This window comes from Macaca mulatta, chromosome 9, assembly GCF_049350105.2.
Source record: "Macaca mulatta isolate MMU2019108-1 chromosome 9, T2T-MMU8v2.0, whole genome shotgun sequence".
Lineage (NCBI taxonomy): Eukaryota > Metazoa > Chordata > Mammalia > Primates > Cercopithecidae > Macaca > Macaca mulatta.
In genome coordinates, this window is record NC_133414.1 from 36,199,952 (window position 1) to 36,226,355 (window position 26,404).

Consider the following 26,404-nt stretch of genomic DNA (forward strand, 5'->3'; position numbering starts at 1 on the left):
AGTTTCACCATGTTGGCCAGACTGATCTCGAACTCCTGACCTCAGGTGATCCACCCGCCTCGGCCTCCCAAAGTGCTGGAATTACAAGCGGGAGCCACCATGCCCGGCCTCAATACAGATTCCTATACAGAGATGTGTAGAATGGGCCCCGAGACTGTACATTTCCAGCAAGTTCCCAAGAGATGCCAATGCCACTGGCCCATAGACCATGAGCCTTTTTTACCCTCACCAGCCTGAAGGTGATCCCAAAGGTGTACTTCTTCCCTGAACCCATAAGCCATTCAAGCATATCCAACTCAGGAAAAAATTCTGTTCTTCTCCCGCAGGATCACTTACTCTTTCTTATAGAATTGCAGCATCCTAAAATGCACATCAGTTTGTCATGGTATAGCGATTCACTGTGCAGGCTCTGAAGTTAGAGTCTGCCAAAGGCGGCCAAGCCGGCTGGGTGTGGTAGCTGACACTTCCGATCCCAGCACTTTGGGCAGCCAAAGTGGAAGGGTCACTTGAGCCGAGAAGTTCAAGATCAGCTTGTGCAGAAAGGTAAAACCTCATCTCTACAGAAAAAAGAAATGTTAGTCAAGTGTGGTGGCACATGCCTGTAGTCGCAGCTACTTGTGAAGCTGAGGCAGGAATATCACTTGAGCCCAGAAGTTCAAGACCAGCCTGGGCAATACAGTGAGACTCCAACTCTACAAACAAAAATAAATTAACTAGGCATAGGTGGTACACACCTGTAGTCCCAGCTACTCGGGAAGCTGAGGCAGGAAGAATGCTCGAGCCCAGGAGGTTGAGGCTGCAGTGAGCCATGATCATGCCACTGCACTCCAGTCTGGGTGACAGAGCAAGACCCTCAGTTGTGCAACTTCCCCCCCCCCCCCAAAAAAAAAAAAGGTTTCTTATCCTCGCTAGCCCAAGCTTACTCATCTGTAAACTCTGGATTACACCAATATCCAACTCCATGAGATTAATATATACACATAAAGCACTGAGCCTAGCATATAGGGCCTGATACAACATGTGCTATGAGTGCTTACCGTTACTCTTGATAATAATGGTAATACTGGCCAGGCACGGTGGCTCACGCCTGAAAATCCCAGCACTTTGGGAGGCCAAGGCAGGCAAATCACCTGAGGTCAGGAGTTCAAGACCAGCCTGGCCAACATGGTGAAACCCCATCTCTACTAAAAATATAAAAAATTAGCCAGGCGTGGTGGTGGGCACCTGTAATCCCAGCTACTCAGGAGGCTGAGGCAGGAGAATTGCTTGAACCTGGAAGACGGAGGTTGCAGTGAGCCAAGACTGTGCCACTGCACTCCAGCCTGGGTGACAGAGCGAGACTCCATCTCAAAAAAATAAAAAATAATAAAGGTAATACTACCATTTTCTGACACCACTGTCTCCTGAATCTCCTCCTTGCTGTCTGAAACTCCTTCACAATAAGTTAGGACTGAAAAAAAGTGACAGGTTTCACTGTTGTTAAAATGGAACCTTCCCAACAACCTCCCCAACTAATAGGCAGATAAATAATGCCCCTGATAAAAGCACCTCTTATGCAAGAGCTTTCGATCTTGAGTCCTGACCTAGAAAGCTTTCTAACACCAAAAGCAGAGACTGAGCTGAAAATACCATCCCCCGGAATCTATAAAGAAAGCAGCTTCGGCCGGGTGCGGTGGCTCAAGCCTGTAATCCCAGTACTTTGGGAGGCCGAGGCGGGTGGATCACGAAGTCAGGAGATCGAGACCATCCTGGCTAACATGGTGAAACCCCGTCTCTACTAAAAATACAAAAAACTAGCCGGGCGTGGTGGCGGGCGCCTGTAGTCCCAGCTACTCGGAGGCTGAGGCAGGAGAATGGCGTAAACCTGGGAGGCGGAGCTTGCAGTGAGCCGAGATCTCGCCACTGCACCCCAGCCTGGGTGACACAGCGAGACTCCGTCTCAAAAAAAAAAAAAAAAAAAAAAAAAAAAAAGAAAGCAGCTTCACTTCTCATGGGTAAAGAAACAATGCAGGGCCAAAACTCTTCTGCCTCAGACTAAAATTCCCCCCTACTAAAACACACTAAGATCTGTCGAAAATTCTCCCAATTATTTCTCTGCAATTTTGTTATAAAACACTTGAGTATTCTGGAAAGTTTTTGAAAGCACCATTCATCACTTTCATTAGCAAAGCACAAAAACAAAGGGAAAGTGTGAAGGCAAGAGACAGACGCACATAAATACGTTCCAATCTCCCATGCTGCTGGGTCTTTTTCACGTCCTGTAGGAAAGTAAAACTTGGAATCTCAAATGCACTCACGTGAAAAAACGTTTACAAATAAATACAGGAAGGGATCAGAGTCAAAATAAGAGTGCTATGCCACTAGATAAGCTTTATTACTTCAATCACTGCTTAGCGACTTCCCTAAATACATATGGGGAGAGGGAAGAAGCATTCCTTTAATTAATGAGATGTTTAAGGTCCTCAAAGATGAAAACAACTTTCAATACTGTGGTATGAAAAAGATGGATGAGAGGAGGTAGTCCTCTTGAATACAAAGCCAGGGTGTTGATAACTGCAAGTCTGACTTCATCGCACTGCCTGCCAAGCCCAGAATGTGAATGAGCCTTCAAGACACCACTCCCTATTTAGTATGATAAATAGGTCAACTCCTGGGTGAAGTCTTCAGGTGATTGGCAGTGGGTACCTTCAGCTGAACTAAAGTATTAAAAGTTGCATCAATCTGTCAACCCTTACAACTACCTACCTAAGCAAAAGATGTTCTGTGTTCCTTTATTGCTGATTTAGCTGCCCAAAATCACCATCTTCAGATGCCCAAAATCACATCTTAAGAAGTGTTATGGGCACATGAATTATAGAGGCCTATATAATAAGGATTAGAGAAGTCACAAAAATGTCAACTTTCCTACTTATTTTATAACACAGATTATCTCTTTGAGCTCCAGGGTATTCTCAGAACTACTACTAGTTAATAAACACTAAAGGCCTTTAAAACATCTCTGTATTTTATTAATACAAACAGTATTTACATTTTATACTTTTATCCTTTCCAAATTTTAAAAGTATTTTTAATGAAAAATGTGTAAGTGATGGCTTTTAACATAAATACAGCAAATAAACTTTATGTAATTTCCTTTGAAGTAGCAGTGTTGCAGCTGCAATTATTTTAGGAAGTAACAAGTAGAAAGTCCCACACCGCTAAGACAGCTAGACAAACACAATTCTCCTTGGCCTGTAAAAGAATCAGCTTAAACTGCTGGGTGATCTTTAGATCTTCATTGTTAGCTAAATGATGCATACATACTAACACTGGAATTTCTAAAGCACTTTTAGAAAAATAAAAAAAGTAGCCCTTTAACAGATAACCTGGAAAAACAACACTTGATATCATAAATAAGAATCAAGCTGATTTTGTGAAATAGCCATTATAATTTTGCCTAATCTATGTTTGAAACTAGAAGAGAAAGAAAAAGATCTAATACTGACAGAATCTATTACATGACAGGGGCATTGTCTACAGTGAATCACTTAATCTCCATGACACCCTACAAAGATGACAATCCCAAATTACAGATAGGAAAACAGACTTACAGACCTTGTATTATGTGTCAAAGTTTTGGTCTGGGGGGCCCAAACCAAAACCTGGAAAAGCTCTTCCATTATGGACATATTTGGAGCATCCAAATCAATGTCACTGGGATTTTATTTCTTAAATTGCAGAAGGAGGCTTCCTTGGTGACTTTTTTTTAAAGGGAGATAGTTTTGCCACATGATTTCCCACATGTAGTGAAGTTCTAATGAGGACGACATAAAACAATTTAGAAAAACTTATTCTAGTGAGCCTTAATCACTGGCAAACACTCCTGGTAAAAACAAAGGGACAGTACAGCTAACAAGTAGTCCACCTGGCCTCCCTACAATACCTTTTCACGTTCTCTCTTTGAACCCAGACAATGACCCCGTAAGGCAGGTGGTATTAAAAGGCAGGACTCCTGACCAAGCACGGTGACTCTGGCCTGCAATCCCAGTACTTTGGGAAGCCGAGGCGGGTGGATCACTTGAGGTCAGGAGTTTGAGACCAGTCTGGCCAACAAGGTGAAAACCCATCTCTACTAAAAATGCAAAAAAAAAAAAGAAAAGAAAAGAAATTAGCTGGGTGTGGTGGTGCATGCCTGTAATCCCAGCTATTTGGGAGGCTGAAATGAGAGAATCAGTTGAACCCAGGAGGTGGAGGTTGCAGTGAGCCGAGATCACCCCACTGCTCTCCAGCCTGGGCAACAGAGTGAGACTCGGTCTCAAAAAAAAAAAATAGAAGGCAGGAATCCCGTGCTGACAAAGGTACTGCTCTTAACTCTCCATAAATGTCTGGGAGAGATTCCTTTTCAGAATCCTGATCCATGGTGTGTCGCTCTGATGTTTTGGCCTCCTAGAAGCAAAATACCCACCACCGAACTTTCCACTTTCAGCTAATGGTATTTTTGCAAACACCTGTGTGAGTCATAAAATGTAGAAGATAAAACTGACCCCCCCATGGAAAGTTCAGGAGTTGGCCAGGCACAGTGGCTCACGCCTGTCATCTCAGCACTTTGGGAGGCCGAGGCGGGCAGATCACGTTAGGTCAGGAGTTCAAGACTCCATCAAGACCAGCCTGGCGAACATGGTGAAACCCCATCTCTACAAAAAATACAAAAATTTAGCCAGGCGGGGTGGCAGAAACCTGTAAGCCCAGCTACTTGGGCGGCTGATGTTGTAGAATTGCTTGAACCCAGGAGGCAGAGCTTGCAGTCAGCCAAGATCACGCCACTGTACTCCAGCCTGGGTGACAGAGTGAGACTCCATCTCAGAAAAACAAAAAATAAAAATAAAAAATAAGAATAAAGTTCAGGAGTTTATTAGTATTGCAAGTTTCCCTGGAAAAAATATTCCCGATAGGAAGTGTCTTCATAATTTAAAATATACTTATTTCATATTCCTCAACAGTACAACTGCTAAAATGCCACCACCTTCCAGATGCAGTAAAAAATAGTTATCAATCCAAATGATGCACTTAGAGATCTACTTGATCTGTTTTTGTTTTTTGTTTGTTTGTTTGTTTTTGTTGTTTTTCTTTTTTGAGACGGAGTCTCGCTCTGTCGCCCAGGCTGGAGTGCAGTGGCCGGATCTCAGCTCCCTGCAAGCTCCGCCTCCCGGGTTTACGCCATTCTCCGGCCTCAGCCTCCCGAGTAGCTGAGACTACAGGCGCCCGCCACCTCGCCCGGCTAGTTTTTTTTGTATTTCTGAGTAGAGACGGGGTTTCATCGTGTTAGCCAGGATGGTCTCGATCTCCTGACCTCGTGATCCACCCGTCTCGGCCTCCCAAAGTGCTGGGATTACAGGCTTGAGCCACCGCGCCCGGCCCTGTTTTTTTGAGATGGAGTCTTGCTCGATCGCGGAGGCTGGAGTGCAGTGGCACAATCTCAGCTCACTGCAACCTCTGCCTCCCGGGTTCAAGCGATTCTCACTACTCAGATTCCCAAGTTGCTGGCATTACAGGCGCCTGCCATCACACTCAGCTAAATGTTTTTGTATTTTTTAGTAGAGACGGGGTTTCGCCATGTTGGACAGGCTGGTCTTGAACTCCTGGTCTCAAGTGATCTGCCCGCCGTGGCCTCCCAAAGTGCTGGGAGTACAAGCACGGGCCACTGCACCCGGCCAAGATCAACCTGATTTGTCTAGAAGATTTTTTTTCCAGATCTCTAACAAAATGGTAAAGGTACCAAACCCTGTGTTCAACAATAATGAATTTAGTGATTAGTTATATGCTGTGTGTACTCCTCCTTCTGCAGGTACTGCTGTCTGTAATAAAAGAAATTCAAGTTTAGAGTATAACCCTGCTGGGCAGGAATCTGGCTAACCATTATTCACATACGGCTTTGCACACCGGGTTTCAGCGTTATAAATGACACATTTTAAATGCATTTGTGGTATAAGAAAATACGTTCCCTGGAAAAATTGTTTTCTTTTTTCCTTTGTCCCTCAGACTTCTAAAGAGTTTATTTTTTAATTTTGGACTTAACATTGGACTTAGAGAAGAAAATTAAAACACAGACATAAAAACTTTTTTCCAATTTGTATTGTCTATGTAAAAGAAATTGAACAAAAAAACCTAGTCTCATATATACCACCTACACAAAAACAACACTCCTTTCTTTGTGTGTTTTTAATATTAATACACATATTTTGATTGGTTAGCAATTTTAGGTTTTTGAGACATATATCAAGTTGTTTTCTTATGTGTTGAAGAAGGAAACACTGATTTTTAGTGTAGTCTATCTCAAAGAGGCTTTTTCAAACATATAAACACTATAATATAGATTAGTTTTCTAATCAAAAAGGGAAAGGCCAGGCGCGGTAGCTCACACCTGTAATCCCAGCACTTTTCGAGGCCGAGGCAGGCGGATCATGAGGTCAGGAGTTTCAGACCAGCCTGGCCAACATGGTGAAACCCCATCTCTACTAAAAATACAAAAAATCAGCCAGGTGTGTTGGCAGGTGCCTGTAAACCCAGCTACTCAGGAGGCTGAGACATGAGAATCGCTTGAATCCAGGAGGCAAAGGTTGCACTGAGCCGAGACTGTGCTACTGTACTCCAACCTGGGCAACAGAGAGACTCCATCTCAAAAAAAAGAAGGGAAAAGCCAGACACTAGAAAAATATACATCTTAGTTCCAAAAACTTAAATCTTACAGTGTCTGAATAGTTAAAAACACCAAGATTGGGAAAATGTTAACTTGACTGTCATCTCTAAAATGACTTAAATTTATGCCACCATAAAACATCAACCCCAGAAATACACACGTATGTGCATATATATGTATATTGTACAGTTCATATCATGAAATATCATACCTCTATAATTCACAAGGGGAATTGTCTTAGTCACTTCTGAGCATGATGTGATTTACATTAAAAGATACTTATCTTGAGACAATAAGAAATTCTGAAAGACACCCTAGACAAAAAAAATTTTTTTTTTCTGTTAGAGACAGAGTCTCGCTGTGTCACCCAAGCTGGAGTGCAGTGACACCATCATAGTTCACTGCAATCTTAAACTCCTGAGCTCAAGCAATCCTCCCACATCAGCCTCCTGAGCAACTGGGACTAAAGATGCACACAACCATACCTGGATAATTTTTTGTTGTTGTTGTTGTTGAGACAAATCTCCCCATCGCCCAGGCTGGAGTGCAGTGTCATGATCTCGGCTCACTACAACCTCTGCCTCACAGGTTCAAGTGATTCTCTTGCCTCAGCCTCCCGAGTAGCTGTGATTATAGACGTGCTCCGCCATGCCCAGCTATTTTTTGTACTCTTAGGAGAGATGGGGTTTCACCACTTTGCCCAGGCTGGTCTCAAACTCCTGACCTTGTGATCCGCCCACCTCAGCCTCCCAAAGTGCTGGGTTTACAGGCGTGAGCCACCACACCTGGCCTATGCCTGGCTAATTTTTTAAAAAAGAGACGTGGTCTCACTATGTAGCACAGGCTGGGTCTTGAACTCCTGGCCTCAAGCAATCCTCCCACCTCAGCTTCCCAAAGCACTGGGATTACAGGCATGAGCCTTCTCACCCAGCCGTCCCTAGGCAAAATTTACCCTAACTCTCAAAAGCATCCATTTGACCTGGAGAGCAAGCCCCGTCAAAGTTGGGGGCGTGGGGGGATAGGCAAAATATTCTCACAGCATGGGTGGGAGGAGTAAGAGGTCCTGGACCCTGTATAACCCTCTGAAAAGCTACTGCACATCACTTATGGTGCTATGAGCACCAACACTAACCATGCAGAGCAGGAGTGCCTGCACAGCTCAGGGAACTGGCAGTGGGAGTCCAGCCCCGCATCTCTGAATATGAGAACATGGGGACACAGAGGCCCACAGAGCTTGTAAGATTTGCCAAAGCTCAAAACTTCTGGGAGCCAAAGCCAAATGCTGGAAAGGCTGATCCATTACGTGCATACTTGGGGCATTCTCAACCTCCACTGCACAAAGGTGCTGGCGAGCTGGGCAGAAAGGAGTCTCTGGCTGAAGAACAATTGGTGAAGCCCTTAGAGGGGTAAGGGTTAGCACAGAGAGACCAGGGGACCTGAAGGCTCAGCAGCCAGGGGCTTACCAGACAGTAAACAGGACACACTGCACAGGTCTGAGAAAGCAGGGATTCCACACTGTATGGAAAACTCCTAAAAACAGCCAGTTTTCATTTGAAGTGTTTTGAGCATCTCTGATACACATATATATGTCATTTTATGAAATGCTCAGAACTATAAAATACCTAAAAATGGAGCATTGTTCATAGTGGCTTATAGAGCCTATTTTTCTAACATCTTTATTGACATATAATCACATAACCAAAAAATCCATCCATTGAAAGTATACACTTGAATAGAATTGTGCAATCATCACCATGATCTTAGAATATTTTCATCATCCCAAAAAGAAACCTCATACCCATTCACAGTCTTCATTACCCCAAACTCCCAGTCCTAGTGAGACACCACTCTGCTGTCTCTACAGAGCTACCCACTCTGGTCATTTTATAGGAACAGAATTATACAATATGTGGGCTTGCTGCTATGAACACTGATGTACAGTTTTTGTATAGACACACATTTTCATTTCTCTTGTGTGTTTGTGTGTGTGTATATATATTAAGAGTATATATAAAATATATACAGAATAGAGTACAGAGAGTACACACAAAATACACTCTGTTTAAGTGAAAAATAAATAAATAATTGATATTTAAAGTCACTTGGATGTGGAGCTTGAAATCTTATTTGCAGGGACCAATATGAGTTGATGGAGAAGAAAAGGAATACACAAAAGTAATATTTGAATGGCAAAAACCATGGAAAGATAGCAGGCCAGATGCAAGAAGGCACAGACCTATACAGGAAAGTTATTTTAATTTATTTATTAAAATTTTTACTTGTTTACTAAATAAGTTAAAACAAAGTTATTTTTACTTATTTGCTAAAATTTGGGCCAGGCATGGTGGCTCATGCCTGTAATCCCGGCACTCTAGGGGACCAAGGCAGGTGGATAGCTTAAGCTTAGGTGTTTGAGATCAGCCTAGCCAACATGGCAAGATGCCATCTCTACAAAAACTACAAAAATTAGCCAGGCATGGTGGCACACAACTGTAGTCCCAGCTACTTGGGGGGCTAAAGCAGGAGGATCATTTGAGCCTGGGAGGTAGAGGCTGCAGTGAGCAGAGATCACGCCACTTCACTCCAGCATGGGTGACAAAGTAAGACCCAGAAGGAGAGGGGAGGGGAGGAGAGGGGAGGGGAGGGGAGGGGAGGGGAGGGGAGGGGAGAAGGAAGGAAGGAAGGAAGGAAGGAAGGAAGGAAGGAAGGAAGGAAGGAAGGAAGGAAGGAACTTTTAAATAATGACTAAAAGACAAAATCAGTCACCTTTCTACTTTATCCACTGAACTCAGCACTTATTTTGATAAAGATTTGCTTTTGTACAGAAAAGGTACCCAAAACAGGTAAAACTGTATGCATTTACTGATGTCCAGCTCTACTGCCATTGACTTTGGTCCCAGCCAGGAATGCTGAGCGAGCGGCCAAGCAGGATGAAAGCATGCTGTGTGGGCTTAGCGTGCCATCTCCCCCTGATGGAAAATTACCTATAGAAAGCACCTTCTGGCCCAATCTTACATGTTTATTTCTATCCTTGAAACAAGTACAGAGGGTTCTAATCATCTATGGAGAGCTCAACATCACCAACTTGCACCCAACTCTGTGGGGAGGTAGAACCTCCCAGGACAGATGGAGGATCGGTCTGTGGGTTTGCATCTAAGTGAGACTTTAAATACTCCCTCCACAACCAATTCATCCATGTCTACCATAAGCCAAGAAGCGCTTCACATCCGCCAGATTCTCTCTGAGAATCTCAGATCCTAAACATTCCTACTTAGTCCTGGCACTCAGCCAAGCATCTCAACTGACGGAATCAGAGGCGCCAGACCAAGCATAGGTGTGTTCCAGGGCCAGATTCTCACACAGCCCTGGCCACCTGCCTTGAACCTCGCCCAGTGCGAACCCCAGGAGGGTCCTCTGCTTGATCTGAAAAACAAACTGAACTCCCTCAAGACAGCTGATACAAAAGAATAACTTCTAGGTACTCCAAACCTCACTAAATCTTAGTTTCCATTACAAGCTGTTTGTGCAGTATGTTAAACACACCAAACCTTAAAGTCCTTTAAATTCCCAAGTGCTGATGATAGTCCTCTCAGCGGAAGTGTATTTTTTGTGTGAGACCAGTTTAACATGTTGATTCTCAACTTTGTATTTACTCAACATTCTGGCTGCAATGTGACAGACATGGGCTATTCACTAAGACTGAAGCTCAGCGACCCGCTTCAAGCATTTCACCGGGAGGGAGGAGGGGCACACGGATACACTTGAAAACCACACAGCACAGCCCAAGCATCTGAGTCGGTGTAGAAGCTACACCCAGGACGTCCCCAGGAGAGGCAGCAGGCAGGGAGAAAGATCCTCTAGCAGCTTGGGACAGACAGCCAGCCTCCCAGAGATGGCTGGCATGGGCTGAGACTCACGAATGAGTGCAAGGAGGGAGCAAACGTTCCAGGCAGAAGAAACAGAAAATGCCAGAACAGAGGCAGCGAAGTGTCTGTGAGTCCCGGGGGTGGAGCGGCTGCAGAGGGAGTGGCTGGGAGGCAAAAGGGGTCCCTACAGGGACAGGCTGTGCTCAGAAGGCAGGACTTGGAGAACGCGGGACAAAGGCGCTTCAGCACCAGAGGACAATGTGACTTGAATTCTAGAAAGATCAGCCTTTCAAAAATGTTTAGTTTCTTTTTCCTTTTTGAGAAGGCAGAAAATGTTAAAAATAATAATAAAGCTGCTTTCATTTCACTATTTTTATGCTCGCCTCTATTTTCTTTCAATCTCTGCAACAGTACAACTATTTTCCTAAAAGTTTCAATACGCTTGTAAATGAATAACATGCAGTCATACATATTTTCACAGAAAAATTCCATACCAACCACAAGATTTTTCATAAAAACCATGACTGTCATTATGTTACTAATCAACAGTCTCCCGCCACTAAAAAAGCACATTTTCAAAAGTTTCTGTCCATGGACTCAACTTTTTAAAAAACACAGGTCAAGCATCCCTAATTGAAAAATCCAAAATCCAAATACTCTAAAATCTGAAACTTTTTGAGCACCCACATGATGCCACAACTGGAAAATTCCACATATAAGTACTTAACACAGACTTCTTTTCAAGCACAGAAAGACTGCATAAAATTACCTTCAGGCTATGTGTATAAAGATACATAGGAAACATACATAAATTCTAACAATACATTAGACTTGGGTTCCATCTTCAACCTATCTCATTAGATATACAAAAATATCCCAAAGTCCAGAAAAATCCAAAACACTTCTGTGGTCCCAAGTATTTTGGATAAGGGATGCTCAACCTGTAATAATAACAGGTTGCCATTAAATCACTCTAAAGTGATGTGCTTGGGGACAGAAGCCAGGGGCCCCAATAATCAACCTGTAATCAAGCCAACACCCACAGCTTTTACTTCCTCAGCCCAAACACACATGCAACACACAATTTTGTTCTCCTGATTGTGGTGCTGCACATCATTCAATCTAACATTCTTACCCATCCTTCAATGAAATTACATGCTGCCTTTTTAAGTAAAGGGGAAAAATCCAAGCAGCAATAGTAGGACACTTGGGAAAGTTCCCAGGGTGTAAAACTGCTTGGTAGATAAAACATATTGGTCATTCCATTCATCTTTACGGAGTAGCTAGTATGGGCCGGGCTCAGGACTTCAGAGTTTCCCTCTCATCATCCTGTTCAATACTTACATTAACCCTGCCAGGGAATATTCCACTTGAGATAATGGGGCTCTATAGGGTTGGTGTACCCAAGGTTAAATGGCTTGTAAACCTAGGTCACCAAACCCGATCCAAAGCTCCCCTGCAGGCTGAGAGGAGGGCTTGAGGGAGGTGGAAGCAGACGGCAAAGGGGTTCCAGCACCTCCTCGCCCTCACTTTTGTCCTTCACTCTCTCCTTCCCCTTTTGGTCACTCGGCAACATTTATTTAGACTGAAATGCTAAGAAATTATCCATACAAATCTCAGTTGCTCAGGTCATCCTCCTAGAACTACTTGTTACCCTGACTCTTAGCTAAACGCCACAGTCCTTCCTACTGCATGAAGTCCCAGGGTCTTGCCCTGGCATTCAGTCCTCCTCAGTTTGATCCTGACCCCCTGGGCTGAATGCCTGAATTGCCTTTGTCCATACTGCCTTCCTGGAATGCCCTCCCTTTCACTTCTCAGAATCGTAGCAGACATTCTGCAGATTCACACACCTAGACCCCAACTGCCGACCTACAGACCCAGAGCCCATCTGCCCCTGCAGGCAGGTGCCTTACCCAGTTAGCAAGCACTCCCTATATCAAGGTCAGCCTTCCCACCAACCAAGCCCAGTTCAAATCCTAGTGACTACATGAGACTCCCACACGCACCCCATAATGATAGTACCTACCTCCAAAATGCAGAAGCGATTACTGACTGTATCACACTGGTGCCAATAATGCTACCACCTACTGTTATTTACACTGCTATATATTCTTCCTGTCTCCTAGATTATACTTTTTTTTGAAAAGTGCACGAATTCAATCATATTTTTTTCATACAGCATGACTTTTTATACACAGCAGCCCTTCAACCAACCCCACACTTAGCGCTGCAGCTCAGCACCGTAATCACGGGTATCAGGTCGCAAGCACAGAAGAACAGATGCAGACACAGTCCATCCTCCCATCCTACACCCCCATGAGAATGGTCCACGTAACGTGGTTCCCAATGTCTAGCACCGCACTGTCCTCAGCAAGGCTCCTAATGCAGATGGGTGGATGAGGATGAAGAGCTATTCCCACTCATCAGTGATCACAACCACAAAAACATCTTTCATGAAAGGAAAAAAGAAATGTCACACATGACTAAGCGCAAGCCTTCAAATATCTACTCACTGAGGACATGTCTAGTATTAAATCATGACATTTCACTATCCAGAAAAATTGATTTGTGTAACCTGAAGAGAAAACAGCCCAGATGCAATGCCAGAAAATTAGCCCCACCACACCAGAAAATGTTTACTGCAGAGAAAGCCTTGGTGATTTGAGAGTTGGGATCTTTCTCTTTTCCTTTTTATTTTTTATTTTTGGCTTGGTTGGTTATTATACAAAGCCATAAACATGATCTGCCCACATTTTTCCCCACCAGATGGGAGTTCATCACACCACATGTCACCTAGCAACCTAAACACCACTCCACAACTATCCAGCCACCCAATTCTTCATACAGAATTTCTCTTGTTCTATTAGGCAATACCGGTAAGGAACAGAGAATAAAAGTTAAAACAGTGTTAAATACATAATATCACTTCCTCATCACTTAATATAGAATGGGAAAAGTAGTAAGACTGAAAATTAATCTCAATCATTGTCTAGCAATTTCAGAATAAAAACGAGAAAAAGGAAACCTAGAAGACACTCAAGCTCTGGCAACATGAGGGTCAACAGTCTTGGGATCCAATGATTGAACTTGGTATACTGCAAAGCCCCCGTTAAAATTCACCCACTGAACTCTAAGTTGTACTTAAAGAGCATGTCAGTGTTGGAACCCCTGACCCATCTCTGACCCGCCCTCTCATCTCCAACTCCCATGTCACTATCACCCTCCCTTCCTTCAGCTCACAGGCCCCCTTTTCTCTTTGTGACACCTCCCCAGACACCCGTAAGAAAACTGCACTCCCTTTTCTATGCCCTGTGAAACAACCACTGCTAATTGTTAATAACAAGGACCAGGTCTGTGACCAAGGCCCTGCGCTTTAGCCACCCAGCATCCCAGAGGCCCCTCTTCTCCCCATGTCACCACCAGCCCCTTCACCTGGAGGACTGCGCAGCCTCTTGCTCAGCCTCTCACAGCCAGTGGGTCCCCTAGATGTCCAGCACCCAGAACAGTGCTGTGAACACAGTCAAAGCTTCAAAATTTCTGTGGAACGAATGCCTCAAACAACATGTGAACTACTGTCAAATAGGCAGTTCAGCCTATGTCTATTTTGTGCACGATGAAACATGGGACACAGTAGGTAAAACAATTTTAATCACATAAAATTAATAAAGTGAAAGAAAATGTCGATCACCCTCTCCCTATTCAGGAGCCTAGACATACTGCAGAGTGCATATTACTTTATTTCTCTTTCCTTGCACAAAGTATTTTGTTGGTTTCCAGAGTGCCTGAACAATTTGAGTACTCTTTCGGAACACTTAAAGCATAAACTGTCACACATAAACAACACTTAAAAAAGGTAAATGCCCATTGAGATGGTTTTCTTTCCCTTTGTCAGCTCTGCAAGATAAACAGGTGTCCAATTCCCACTAATTTTATTTGATTTTCAATAAAAGAGTTCAACCAACTGTAAGGAACATAACAGAGCTATTAAAGCCAATGTCTTCCATCCTTGTGCCGGGTTCCTAAACGTCCCCCAAAATTATCTTTAAAAGCCCAAATTTATGCTACTTTTTCCAGTGTATACTAAAAGCAAAACAGCAGTCTAAAAAGCTTTTTATTTTTAATTTCTGAGAGAACTGAAGATGCCACCGGAGTACCCTGTGTACGCTAAATAGGGCTGACCAAGCCACTTTCCAACGTCATCTGCAGCCCCCAAGCCCATAGGGGCCAGGCCACTGTCGGGAACAAATGGGAAATACTGCACCGAAGTGAATGCACTCGCCACCAAAGAGGACTCTACTACAAAGGAAATATCCCCGGGTGCTTGGGAGAAACTTCAGCGTGGGCTGTTGTCAAACACAGACACAGTCGGTAAAACAATTTAGCAAAATGCCTTTTCACTTCTGACACATAGTAGAGGAATGCTGTGAAGTGGAGACAATGTTATCACTACAGCAAGAAAAAGGGAAATCCACTCAACTCTGAAGTCAGGCCCGGCTCCGCAGCCCAGCCACATGGAAGCAGCCCAGGATAGGTAGGAGCTGAGGTCCTCGCAGGAAAACTTTTCTTTCCGCGACCGTTTCAAGGTTGTGCTTTCCAGAGCCCAGTAAGGGGGATCAGCTCAGTAAATGCTCGCAAGCGAGTGCTGAGTGCCACCGGTGGCCCTCCCGGGAACGCCTCCCCGATCCCAAGCCGGCTACTCCCCAAACCCTGCAGCCCCCGGACGCGCGCCCCTGCCCGCCCCTGCTCGCGGGGGACAAGGAGGAAAAGACCCCCCGCCGCGGTCCCGCCCCCGCCCGAGGAAGGGAGAGGAGACAGAAGGCTCGCAGCCCGCCTCCGTCGGGAGGGCAGTCACGAAACTCTCCTCACACCAAAAGTTCCCAGTCCCCGGCCTGTGCCCGCGGGGCCTGGGAGCCGGGAGAGGCCTGGGGCTGGATTTCCCGGCCCGCGCCCCTGCGCGCCGGCTCGGGGCTTGGCTAGCTCTACAGACTACGGGGAAGCGCCCAGGGCCGGCCTGTGCGCCGCTGCCCGGCTCGCCCCGCGCTCCTGAGGCCGGAGCTCCCGGGGAAAGGGGGATGGGGAAGGGGAGGGCGGGGGCCGCGGGACCCGGCTGGGTGCCCCCGAGGCTGCGACCCGGCCAGCGCTGACAACTTTGGCGCCCGCAGCCCGGGGCGGGGGGCGCCCGCGAGGCCGGCCCGGCCGCACTTTCCCTTTCCCCGCCTCCCTGCGCCTCTCCTCCCCCTTCCAGGAAGCGCCATATTGATCCCGGCGCCGTCCCCGCCGCCGCCCCCTCCCCGCCCGCGCCCCCGGCCCCTCACCTTGGCGATGGCCTTCCGGTAGCGGGTCACCGCCTGCTGGATGAGGCTGAAAACTTTCATGTGGCCGTCCCCGCACGGCACGACCACCCGGGTCCGTCCGAAGCACACGGTCACTTTCATGCCGCCGCCGCCGCCGCGGGCGGGCCCGCGCCCCTCGCCGAGCGCAGCCGGAGCAGCCGGGGCCGGGGCCGGGACCAGGGACGCTGGGCGCGGAGGAGCCGCGGGGGACTTGGACGCGCGGGCGGCTAGGGGCGAGGGCAGGCGGCGGCGACGCCGGGGGGCCGCTCAGCTCGCATGCCCGGTCCGGCCCGGCCACCCTCGCCTTGCCCGGGGCTCGCCTCGCCTCTCCCCGCCGCGGCGCCCGCAGCCTCCGGCCACCTGTTCGGCGTCTCGGCGCGCTCGCCGGCGGCGGCCCGGGGCTGTGTGGCGCTGGCGCTCGCTCGGGGCCGCTGGGGGAGGGGACGGCGCGAGGGGAGGGGAGGGGGAGGAGCAGGGCCGGGCACACAACACCGCGCACATGCGGCAGGGGGAGGCGCGGCCGGCTACCCGCGCGGGGCGGAGCGCACGACCGCAGCCCGCGCCCCCGCCACCGCCCTCCGGGGCCGGCCTCCCTCCGTCCCTCCCTCCCTCCCTCCGGAGGCTTGGGACCCCTGGTCCCACCGCCAACCCGGGCAGGCGGCCATCTGCCCCCACCAACCGTGGCCCGGGCGCCCCCCAGCCCCCTTCACCCCGCCCGCCCAGCTCCCTGCAGGGCTGCGCTCGCCCCTCCTCGGGGACGCCCCTTCCACGCCTCCAGAGGTCTCCACGGAGCCCCCCCCCTTCCCTTTCCTTTGTCACTTTTAATCCCCTTCCTTGGACTGGAGGGTTTCGGGTGCAGGCGCTCCCGGGGAAGGCAGTTTTTGCTCAGCGCGGCGAGTCCCCTCCTCATCGCCCCGGAGGCTCCAGCCCGAGCCTCTCTGCCCTCGGGGACTCGAGCCTGCGGCTTGCTCCGCTGGGTTTCTGCCCTGCCCGCTCCCTAGCTCGGCTGCAGGGTCGGGCAGCGGCAGTTCTGCCTGAAACGCAAGAATTAATAGTCTGCTCTGGGGAGGCAGTGGGGAAGCTGTGAGCGACCGGGCGTTTTTCAGAGGTCACTGTTTACCTTGAAGTTTCCTGTTGACCCTCCGCTGACCCACCCACTTAAATAGATTAGACCTTAAACATCGCAATTCTGATACATTTATTTCTTTCAAGTTCTGCAGCATAAGCAATCCTAACGCGAATCCGTGAACAGCCTATTCTGACGCCGCGGAGAAAGCTCACGCGGGAATCCCCACGGTGTGCCCGCGCTTAACGCAGACGCCTGAACCCGGAGGAAGGCTCCGACTCCGCAATGAGTGACATGCGGGCTTGAGAAGTTCTGAAGGAACGTGATCCGAGTTAGGGAACGTAACTGAAGCTCATTTTTGTCTTAGTTATGGACTATGATTCCTTAATAAACGTATGTCATTATGTTTAAAGAATGACAAATGTCAGCAAAGAGTGGTCCCTGTCCCAAGCCCGTTCCAGACTATGTGAAATTCTTTTTTGCCAGTTATTTCCGAGGGACGTGAAAGCAATCAAGCTGCCCTGGGTTGGCGCAGAACTTGAGCACTTAGAGGTGGAAGAGCTGGCGATTGACCATCCATCCCACTCCACCTCCAATCTTAAAACAAGGAAACAAGACACGAGGTTCGTCCGCTTGCCACACTCCCTGCGCTTTGCAGCACCACAGCTGCCCCAGCATAGTGCAGTTTCTCCTAGGAAACATTGCCCTTCCTCTCCTCTCCCAGCCCTGGACCACCACTTTCCACCACCTGTCCCAGCAAATCAGTGCAGTGGTGCTAGCCCCATCTTACTCCAGGACATTGACCAAGGGCCAAAGTCACTTGCCCAAGGCGACAGAGAAAGCTCAAGCAAGGCAGACCCAGAAATAGTCTAGGTTTCCCTCCTTCCACTCAGTCATGGGAAAGGCTCCTCCTACTGCTGTTTGGCTGCAGCACTAGACATTTCTACCCACTAATTAGGTTTATGACAACGATGACAACAACTGTTGCTGTGGGCTTTTTGCTTCTTACATAGATACTTGGATCCACAACAACAATTACTGATAATTATATGTGTTGTTTCTGTTTTTATGCATTGGAGGAGTGTACTACTAGTTTAGAATGTGTACTAGTTTATTTTATTTTGTTTTGTTTTAATTTATTTATGTAGTTTTATTTTATTTATTTATTTTGAGACCAAGTCTCGCTCTGTTGCCCAGGCTGGGAGTCTGAGGCAGCAGTGAGCTAAGATTGTGGCAGTGATCTTGGCTCACTGCAACCTCCGCCTTCTGGGTTCAAACGGTTCTCCTGTCTCCGCCTCCCAAGTAACTGGGATTATAGGTGCCCTCCACCACGTACAGCTAATTTTTGTATTTTCAGTAGAGACAGGGTCTCACCGTGCTGGCCAGGCTGGTAGATCCGCCCACCTCAGCCTCCCAAAGTGCTGGGATTACAGCGCAAGCCACTGCGTGGCAGAGAATGTATACTAGTTTACATGCTATACTAGTTCAGAGGGGTATACTAGCTTGAGTGTAATAAATTAGAGTGGGGCTTTCTCAAAATAATTCTAATCGAAAGTCATTTTTCAGTAATAACCAGAGTACATAGGACATCATACAGATCTAGGTTCAGATCCATATTCGGCCATTTACCAGTGCCTTAGACATAACTCTCACTCTTCCTCCAGCCTGTCTTATTAGCTGAAAAGTGGAGAAGTAGAGCTTATTATATCCATATCCATCTCATAGATGTCATAGATTATGAGTCAGTCTTTCTTTCTTTTTTTCTTTTTTTCTTTTTTTTTTTTTTTTTTTTTTTTTTTTTTTGAGATAAAGTCTTACTCTGTTGTCCGGACTGAAGGGCAATGGCACAATCTTAGCTCACTGCTGCCTCAGACTCCCAGGCTCAAGCAATCCTTCCTCAGCCTGGAGAGCAGCTAAGACTACAGACAAATACCACTATGCCCAGCTAATTATTAAATTGTTTGTAGAGATAAGGGCTCACTATGTGGCCCAGGCTGGTCTTGAACTCCTGTCCTCAAGCGATTCTTCTGCTTCAGCCTGCCATAGTGCTGGGATTACAGGTGTGAGCTACAGCACCCAGTCAAGTTATGAACATTAAATAAAATAATGTGTCTGGAAACAGTACGGCCGGGCACAGTGGCTCACGCCTGTAATCCCAGCACTTTGGGAGGCCGAGGTGGGCAGATCACCTGAGGTTGGGAGTTCGAGACCAGCCTAACCAACATGGAGAAACTCCGTCTCTACTAAAAATACAAAATTAGCCAGGCATGGTGGCACATGCCTGTAATCCCAGCCACTCGGGAGGCTGAGGCAGGAGAATCGCTTGAACCCGGGAGGTGGAGGTTGTAGTGAGCGACGTGGCGCCATTGCACTTCAGCCTGGGCAACAAGAGCAAAACTCCGTCACAAAAGAAAATAAAAAAAACAAAACAGTACATGCTGCCACGCTGCCACATGGGAATGTATAGCGTAGTACAGTGCAGTTACCGTAAAGAAGGCAGAGGGTAACAAAGTCCAGGACAGGATAGCGAATGATGACAGTGGAGGAAGCGGGAGAGATAAGGGGGAGAGGAGAAGACCAAGGCTTAAAGAAATGACTAGCCAGGTAATACAACTGTCCAGTGACTGGGCCAGGACTACAACCAAAAACTCCAGCTCTGACTCTCAGGCCTGCACTCAATTCACTTAAATTTGATTCCACATTCAGTTAGTAAAGACCTTCCTTGCAGGAAGCACTGGCTAAATACTACAGAATTATAAAGGTGAGTAAAAGAAGGACAATCTAGAGGTCAGAATAAGATAGCTATTCCAATAACTATAATTCAAGACATTAAATATTCAGTGCCAGCAAAGCGTTTATGGCAGTGCTAGAGGGGGGGAAGCTTTCATAACAGAGATGACATCAGGATATGTGGGTACCATTTTATGTACATCAATTCCTTTAACTATTCAATACTTAATAAGGGTATAGATGGTTTTTTAAAAATATGATCCAGAGAATTAATAACACTGATTCCACCAACCAGATAAAGCCTTAGAGCTGTATTTAAATCTACCTAGTTTATCTAGATGCAGTGATTTCCTTTATATTAATAATTGACGAAAAACTAGTACTGTATAATTCTAGATGCCAGAGCCTTTGGTGTCTTGAGTCAAAATTCATGAAAATTTTTTTTAATTCATAAAATTTCATGACACATTGGGAATACATATCCAACTCCTCACCTACCCAAATAGAGCCCCCTTCAAAATATTCCAGAGTTGCCCTCAACCAGTCCATCAGCAACCATCATCGAAGTATCCACTACCTTTTTTTTTTTTTTTTTTTTTTTTTTTGAAATGGAGTCTTGCTCTGCCGCCCAGGCTGGAGTGCAGTGGCCAGATCTCAGCTCACTGCAAGCTCCGCCTCCCAGGTTTACGCCATTCTCCTGCCTCAGCCTCCGGAGTAGCTGGGACTACAGGCGCCCGCCACCTCGCCCAGCTAGTTTTTTGTATTTTTTAGTAGAGATGGGGTTTCACCGTGTTAGCGGGTCATCTCCTGACCTCGTGACCCACCCGTCTCGGCCTCCCAAAGTGCTGGGATTACAGGCTTGAGCCACCGCGCCCAGCTCCACTGCCTTTTTTTTTTTTTTTTTTTTTTTTTTGAGATGGAGTCTCACTGTTGCCCAGGGTGAAGTGCAGTAGCACAATCTCAGCTCACTGCAACCTCTGCCTTCCGGGTTTAAGAGATTCTCTCGCCTCAGCCTCCCAAGTAACTGGGATTACAGGCGTGCACCACCACGCCTAGCTAATTTTTGTCCTTTTAGTAGAGACAGGGTCTCACCATGTTGGCCAAGCCGGTCTCAAACTCCTGACCTCAAATGATCCACCCACCTCGGCCTCCCAAAGTGCTGGGATTACAGGTGTGAGCCACCATCCCTGGCCCTTTTCTGCATTTTCATTCTCCTGTTCCGGTTCCCAGACACTGCTGGAAGGTATGTCAGCGCTGCCCTGCTGAGACAGCCCACCTTGCAAAACTTGAGTCCCAGCTGAGATCACCACTTCTAGAAGCCCTGGTGTCACCCAGCCTCACAATGCTGGAAAAGGCCCAGGTTCCCTGCAGAAAGCAAGCACCCATGTTTGCCATGACCCACCGCTCACAGCCCAAGTCCCCGGTCAAATATCTCCCTCCTTTCCAGGTCCCAGAGCTGAAGAATGAGGGAGCTGCTTGGTGAAGTCCATGAAAGTTGGCAGAACAAGGTGTAGGCTAGCAGAGCTGGTGATGTTAACATTCAACTCTGTTAAAGACAAATCTGCAGCAAAGTGGAATAAAACCACCTAAGCCACTCACTTTCTGGAGGTCCAGCTTGACTGGAGGCAGAATTTGAAGAGTCCAGTGATATGAAGAGGTGCTTCCTGGTGATACTTTATAAATGCCAGTTCTAGCTGAGTGTGGTGGCTCATGCCTGTAATTGTAGACTTTGGGAGGCCGAGGGGGGAGGATCACTTGAGCCCAGGAGTTTGAGACCAGCCTGGGTAACATAGTGAAACTCCACCTATATGAAAGTTAAAAACTAGCTGGGTATAGTGGCACACACCTGTGGTTTCAGCTACTCAGGCAGCTGACGCTGAAGGATCACATGAACCCAAGAGTTTGAAGCTGCAGTGAGCCATGATCATGCCCCTTCGCTCCAGTCTGGGCAACAGAGTGACACACTGTCTCAAAAAATAAAACAGGGCTGGGCACAGTGGCTCACGCCTGTAATCCCAGCTGTGGGGAAAAGAAAGAAAGATCAGACTGTTACCGTGTCTATATAGAAAGAAGTAGACATAAGAGACTCCATTTTGTTCTGTATTTGAGATGCTGTTAATCTGTGACCCTACCCCCAACCTTGTCCTTGCAAGAGACATGTGATTCATATGTGTTACTGCTGACCTTCTCCCTGCGATGATCCTATTATCCTGTCACTTCCCTTTTTCTAAGATGGTAAACCTAATTATCAATAAATACTAAGGGAACTCAGAGACCGGTGCCGGTGTGGGTCCTCTCTATGCTGAGCGCCGGTCCCCTGGGCCCACTTTTTCTTTCTCTATACTTCGTCTCTGTGTTTCATTTCTTTTCTCAAGTCTCTCGTTCCACCTAACGAGAAACGCCCACAGGTGTGGAGGGGCAGGCCACCCCTTCACCAGCACTTTGGGAGGCCGAGGCCAGTGGATCACCTGAGGTCGGGAATTCAAGACTAGCCTGGCCAACATGGTGAAACCTCATCTCTACTAAAAATATTAAAAAATTAGCCAGGCATTGTGGCGGACACCTGTAATCCCAGCTACTGGTGAGACTGAGGCAGGAGAATTGCTTGAACCCAGGAGGTGGAGGTTGCAGTGAACTGAGATCACACCATTGCACTCCAGCCTGGGCAACAAGAGTGAAACTCCATCTCAAAATAAATAAATAAAATAAAATATAAATATAAATGCCAGTTATTTCAGCCTAATCTTCGAGAGTGAAGTTCAGAGTCAAGTTCTTTGGTGAGGCTTAGAGTCCTGGCCTTCTAGGTTGCTGGGGGAAACCAAAGGTGCAGGTAGTAAGATTGCTGCTATTTGGGGGAATTTCAGCACTTGAACCAGGATTCTCTGGTGGGTAAAATCCATCCTGCCTTCCCTCTGAGGCAGGCATGGCTTTATCAGAAACATAAGGTACTGAAAGTTAACTGGATGTGGTGGCTCACACCTGTAATCGCAGCTACATGGGAGGCAGAGATGGGAGGATCACTTGAGCCCGGAAGTTCAAGGCCTACCTGGGCAACATAGTGAGACCACATCTCTACAAAAAGTTAAAAATTTAGCCAAGCATGGTGGTGCATGCCTGTAGTACCAGCTACCTGAAAGGCCAAGATGGGAGAATCACTTGAGCCCAGGAGTTGGAAGCTGCAGTGAGCTATGATTGCACTGCTGGACTCCAGCCTGAGAGACAGAGTGAGACCCTATCTCTATAAAAAGACCAAAAAAAAAAAACTACCAAAAGTTTGTTGTTGTTGTTGTTGTTGTTGCTTTCTCTCTCTCTCTCTCTCTCTCTCTCTCTCTCTCTCTCCTTTAAAAATCTTTGAGAATGGCTGGGTGTGGTGGCTCATGCCTGTAATCCCAACACTTTGGGAGGCTGAGGCAGGTAGATCACCTGAGATCAGGAGTTAGAGACCAGCCTGGCCAACATGGCAAAACCCCGTCTCTACTAAAAACACAAAAAGCATCCAGGCATGGTTACAGGCTCCTGTAATCCCAGCTACTCGGGAGGCTGAGGCAGGAAGAATCCCTTGAACCCGGGAGGTGGAGGTTGCAGTGAACTGAGATCACACCATTGCACTCCAGCCTGGGCAACAGAGCGAGACTTTGTCTCAAAAAAAATAAATAAATAAAAATTAAATGGCTCAAATTCTCAAATCCTGAAACAATCTGGATGGGGTGAAAGAAATACTTTAGCTGGAGCCTATAATCCCAGCTACTGGAGAAGCTGAGGCAGGAGGATCATTTGAGTCCAGGAGTTCAAGGTTGCAGTGAGTTATGATGGCACATTGCAGTGTAGCCTGGGTAACAGAGTGAGACCCATCTCTAAAAAAAATAAGAAAGAACAAAAGAAAGAAAGAGAGAGGGAAGGAAGGAGGGAGGGAGGAAGGGAGGAAGGGAGGAAGGAAGGAAGGAAGGAAGGAAGGAAGGAAGGAAGGAAGGAAGGAAGGAAGGAAGGAAGGAAGGAGAAAGAGAGAGAAAGAAAAAAGAAAGAGAAAGAAAGAGAAAGAGAAAGAAGGAAAGAAAAAGAAGGCAGGAAGGGAGGGAGGGCGGAAGGAAGGAAGGAGAAAGAAAGAAAGAAAGAAAGAAAGAAGGAAGGAAGGAAGGAAGGAAGGAAAGAAAGAGAGAAAGAGAGAAAGAGAAAGAAAGAAAGAAAGAAAGAAAGAAAGAAAGAAAGAAAGAAAGAAAGAAAGAAAGAAAGAAAGAAGAAAAAGGAGGGAGGGAGGGAGGGAGGAAGGAAGGAATGCTTTAACTGGAGTCAGTGTGTGGTGGAAAGAAATTAGGTCTAGGACTGATGGCCCTATCTGGGTTTCCAGCCTCAAGCCTCTCCAGCACTGCCTCCAACCTACCTGAAGCAGGAAAGTTCTCTTCCCGATAGGTTCTCCAGAGCCAGACCTACAGGTGTCAGAGGAGGTGAGTGGCTTTGAGGCTGCTTCAGATGAGGCCCAGGGCCCGGGGCCCCCGACATTCTGTGTAATAATTCTGGTATGCTGTACGAGTGCACATCCAGCCCCAGTAATCCCCTGTACCTGATTTTAAATGGCTGACTCATCCCTTCCTCCTCTGTCAAGTTACTCTGTTAAGCCGGGAGTTCAATTTCAAAAACTCTCTGTGGTGTTTTGGAATTTCATTCGCTCAGTGTCGTGGCAGAGGCAACATGCTTGTTTCAGCTGGGGAGGTTTACTTGGATGGAACACAAGGCAGTTAATCTGCAGTGGTAGATCCGGAACCCACAGAAATCTTTCTTTGTTGTCGTTGTTATTGTTGTTTTTGCAGGCATGCTCTGTACCCCAAGCTAGAGTGCAGCGTCGCAATCATAGCTCACTGCAGCCTCAAACTCCTGGCTTCAAGCAATCCTCCTGCCTCAGCCTCCCAAGTAGCTAGGACTTCAGGTGTGTTCCACCATGCACGGATAATTTTTAAAATTTTTATTTTGTAGAGATACGGTCTTCCTATGTTGTCCTGGCTGGTTGTGAAGTGGTCCTCCTGCCTCAACCTCCCAAAGTGCTGGAATTACAGGTGTGAGGCACTGCATCCAGCCTTTCTTTTTATTTATTTATTTATTTATTTATTTTAAAGATGGGGATCTAGGCCAGGTGAGGTGGCTCACGCCTATAATCTCAGCATTTTGGGAGGCTGAGACAGGCGGATCATAAAGTCAAGAGATCGAGACCATCCTGGCCAACATGGTGAAACCCCGTCTCTACTAAAAATACAAAAAAATTAGCTGGGCGTGGTGGCACGCCTGTAGTTCCAGCAACTCAGGAGGCTGACGCATGAGAATCACTTGAACCCGGGAGGCAGAAGTTGCAGTGAGCCGAGATCACACCACTGCACTCCAACCTGGTGACAGAGGGAGACTCCGTCTCAAAAAAAAAAAAACAGAAAAAAGAAAAAGAGGAGGATCTCACAATGTTACCTTTCTGATCTTGAACTCTTGGCCTCAAGCCATCATCCTGCCATGGCTTCCCAAAATGCTGTGATTACAAACATGAGCCATCGTGCCTGGCCTGGTCATCTATATTTTAGGATGATCTCCTGGTTACTCTAATGCAGAGTGAAATTTGAGAGCCACTGCTTGTCTCAAACTTGTCTACCAGTTAGAGCCAAGGTATTATATATAATATATTCAACGTGAGACGCTAGAAATCAGTACATAAATTTTTTCTTTGAGATGGAGTTTCACTCTTATTGCCTACGCTGGAGTGCAATGGTGCCATCTTGGCTCACTGCAACCTCCACCTCCCGGGTTCAAATGATTCTCCTGCCTCAGCCTCCCAAGTAGCTGAGATTACAGGCGTGCACCACCACGCCCTGCTAATTTTGTATTTTTAGTAGAGACAGGGTTTCTCCATGTTGGTCAGGCTGGTCTCAAACTCCTGACCTCCAGTGATTCGCCCACCTCGGCCTCCCAAAGTGCTGGTGTGAGCCACCTCACCCGGCCCATAAAAAGTTCTTAATTCATGGGTTGAATAAATTATGTAATGGATGATTGAACTTTCCATCATTCCTAGTGTGATGTGGGGTCTAGAATACTGGCAAGTGAATTACATGGTCCCTTCTAGTTTTATGTAATTGAAATCAGGTTAAAATGAATGTCAAGAGAATATTTAGTGCAGAGGAAAGTATCTCAAAAGCTTTAAAGTGAACACTGAATGCAATGTGTGAGATGGCCATGAAAGTGGAGAGTGTGGCCCTCTTTGCTTTGGATACGCTAGTGTCTGCACGTGTCTGTGTATATGTGAGTGCACACGTGTGTGTGTGTGCATGTGTGCCTGCCAGCACAACCTCCCTTTGCTGCTGTGGATCCTCATGAGCCCAGCAATGGTGTGGAGCTGAGAACAATAATAGCCTTTCTTCCCTGCATCCTAAGGCTGGTGCTGAGGGTAATTCAGGCAGGGTGTCCCAAGGAGCAAGTGCAGGAAGCAGGAACAGGAGCACTGGGTGACCAACAAGCTTTGTGGAATTGGAGGATTCTTGGAAGTGAGTGGCCGGAGGAAAAGGGTGAAAAGCATATTACGGGGCAAGGCACGGTGGCTTACGCCTGTCATCCTAGCACCTTGGGAGGCTGAGGTGGGCAGATGACTTGAGCCCAGGAGTTTGAGACCAGCCTGGCCAACATGGTGAAACCCAGTCTCTACTTAAAAAATACAAAAATTAGTCGGGTGTGCTGGCGCATGCCTGTAATCCAGCTACTCGGAAGG

The 26,404-nt window shown here is 47.0% G+C and overlaps 1 protein-coding gene across 44 annotated transcripts in view; it reads right to left on the minus strand.

Moving 5' to 3' along the window:
- PARD3 (par-3 family cell polarity regulator) overlaps positions 1-16,318 on the minus strand; it is a 717,956-nt gene extending 701,638 nt beyond the window's left edge. For all 44 annotated transcript variants that reach the window (XM_028826180.2, XM_077946211.1, XM_028826181.2 and 41 more), the window contains exon 1: positions 15,858-16,318. In XM_028826180.2, coding sequence (XP_028682013.1) covers positions 15,858-15,977 — 120 coding nt within the window. In that variant the 5' untranslated portion in view covers positions 15,978-16,318. The remainder of the gene's footprint in view (positions 1-15,857) is intronic.
- Between the last annotated feature and the right edge of the window lie 10,086 nt (positions 16,319-26,404).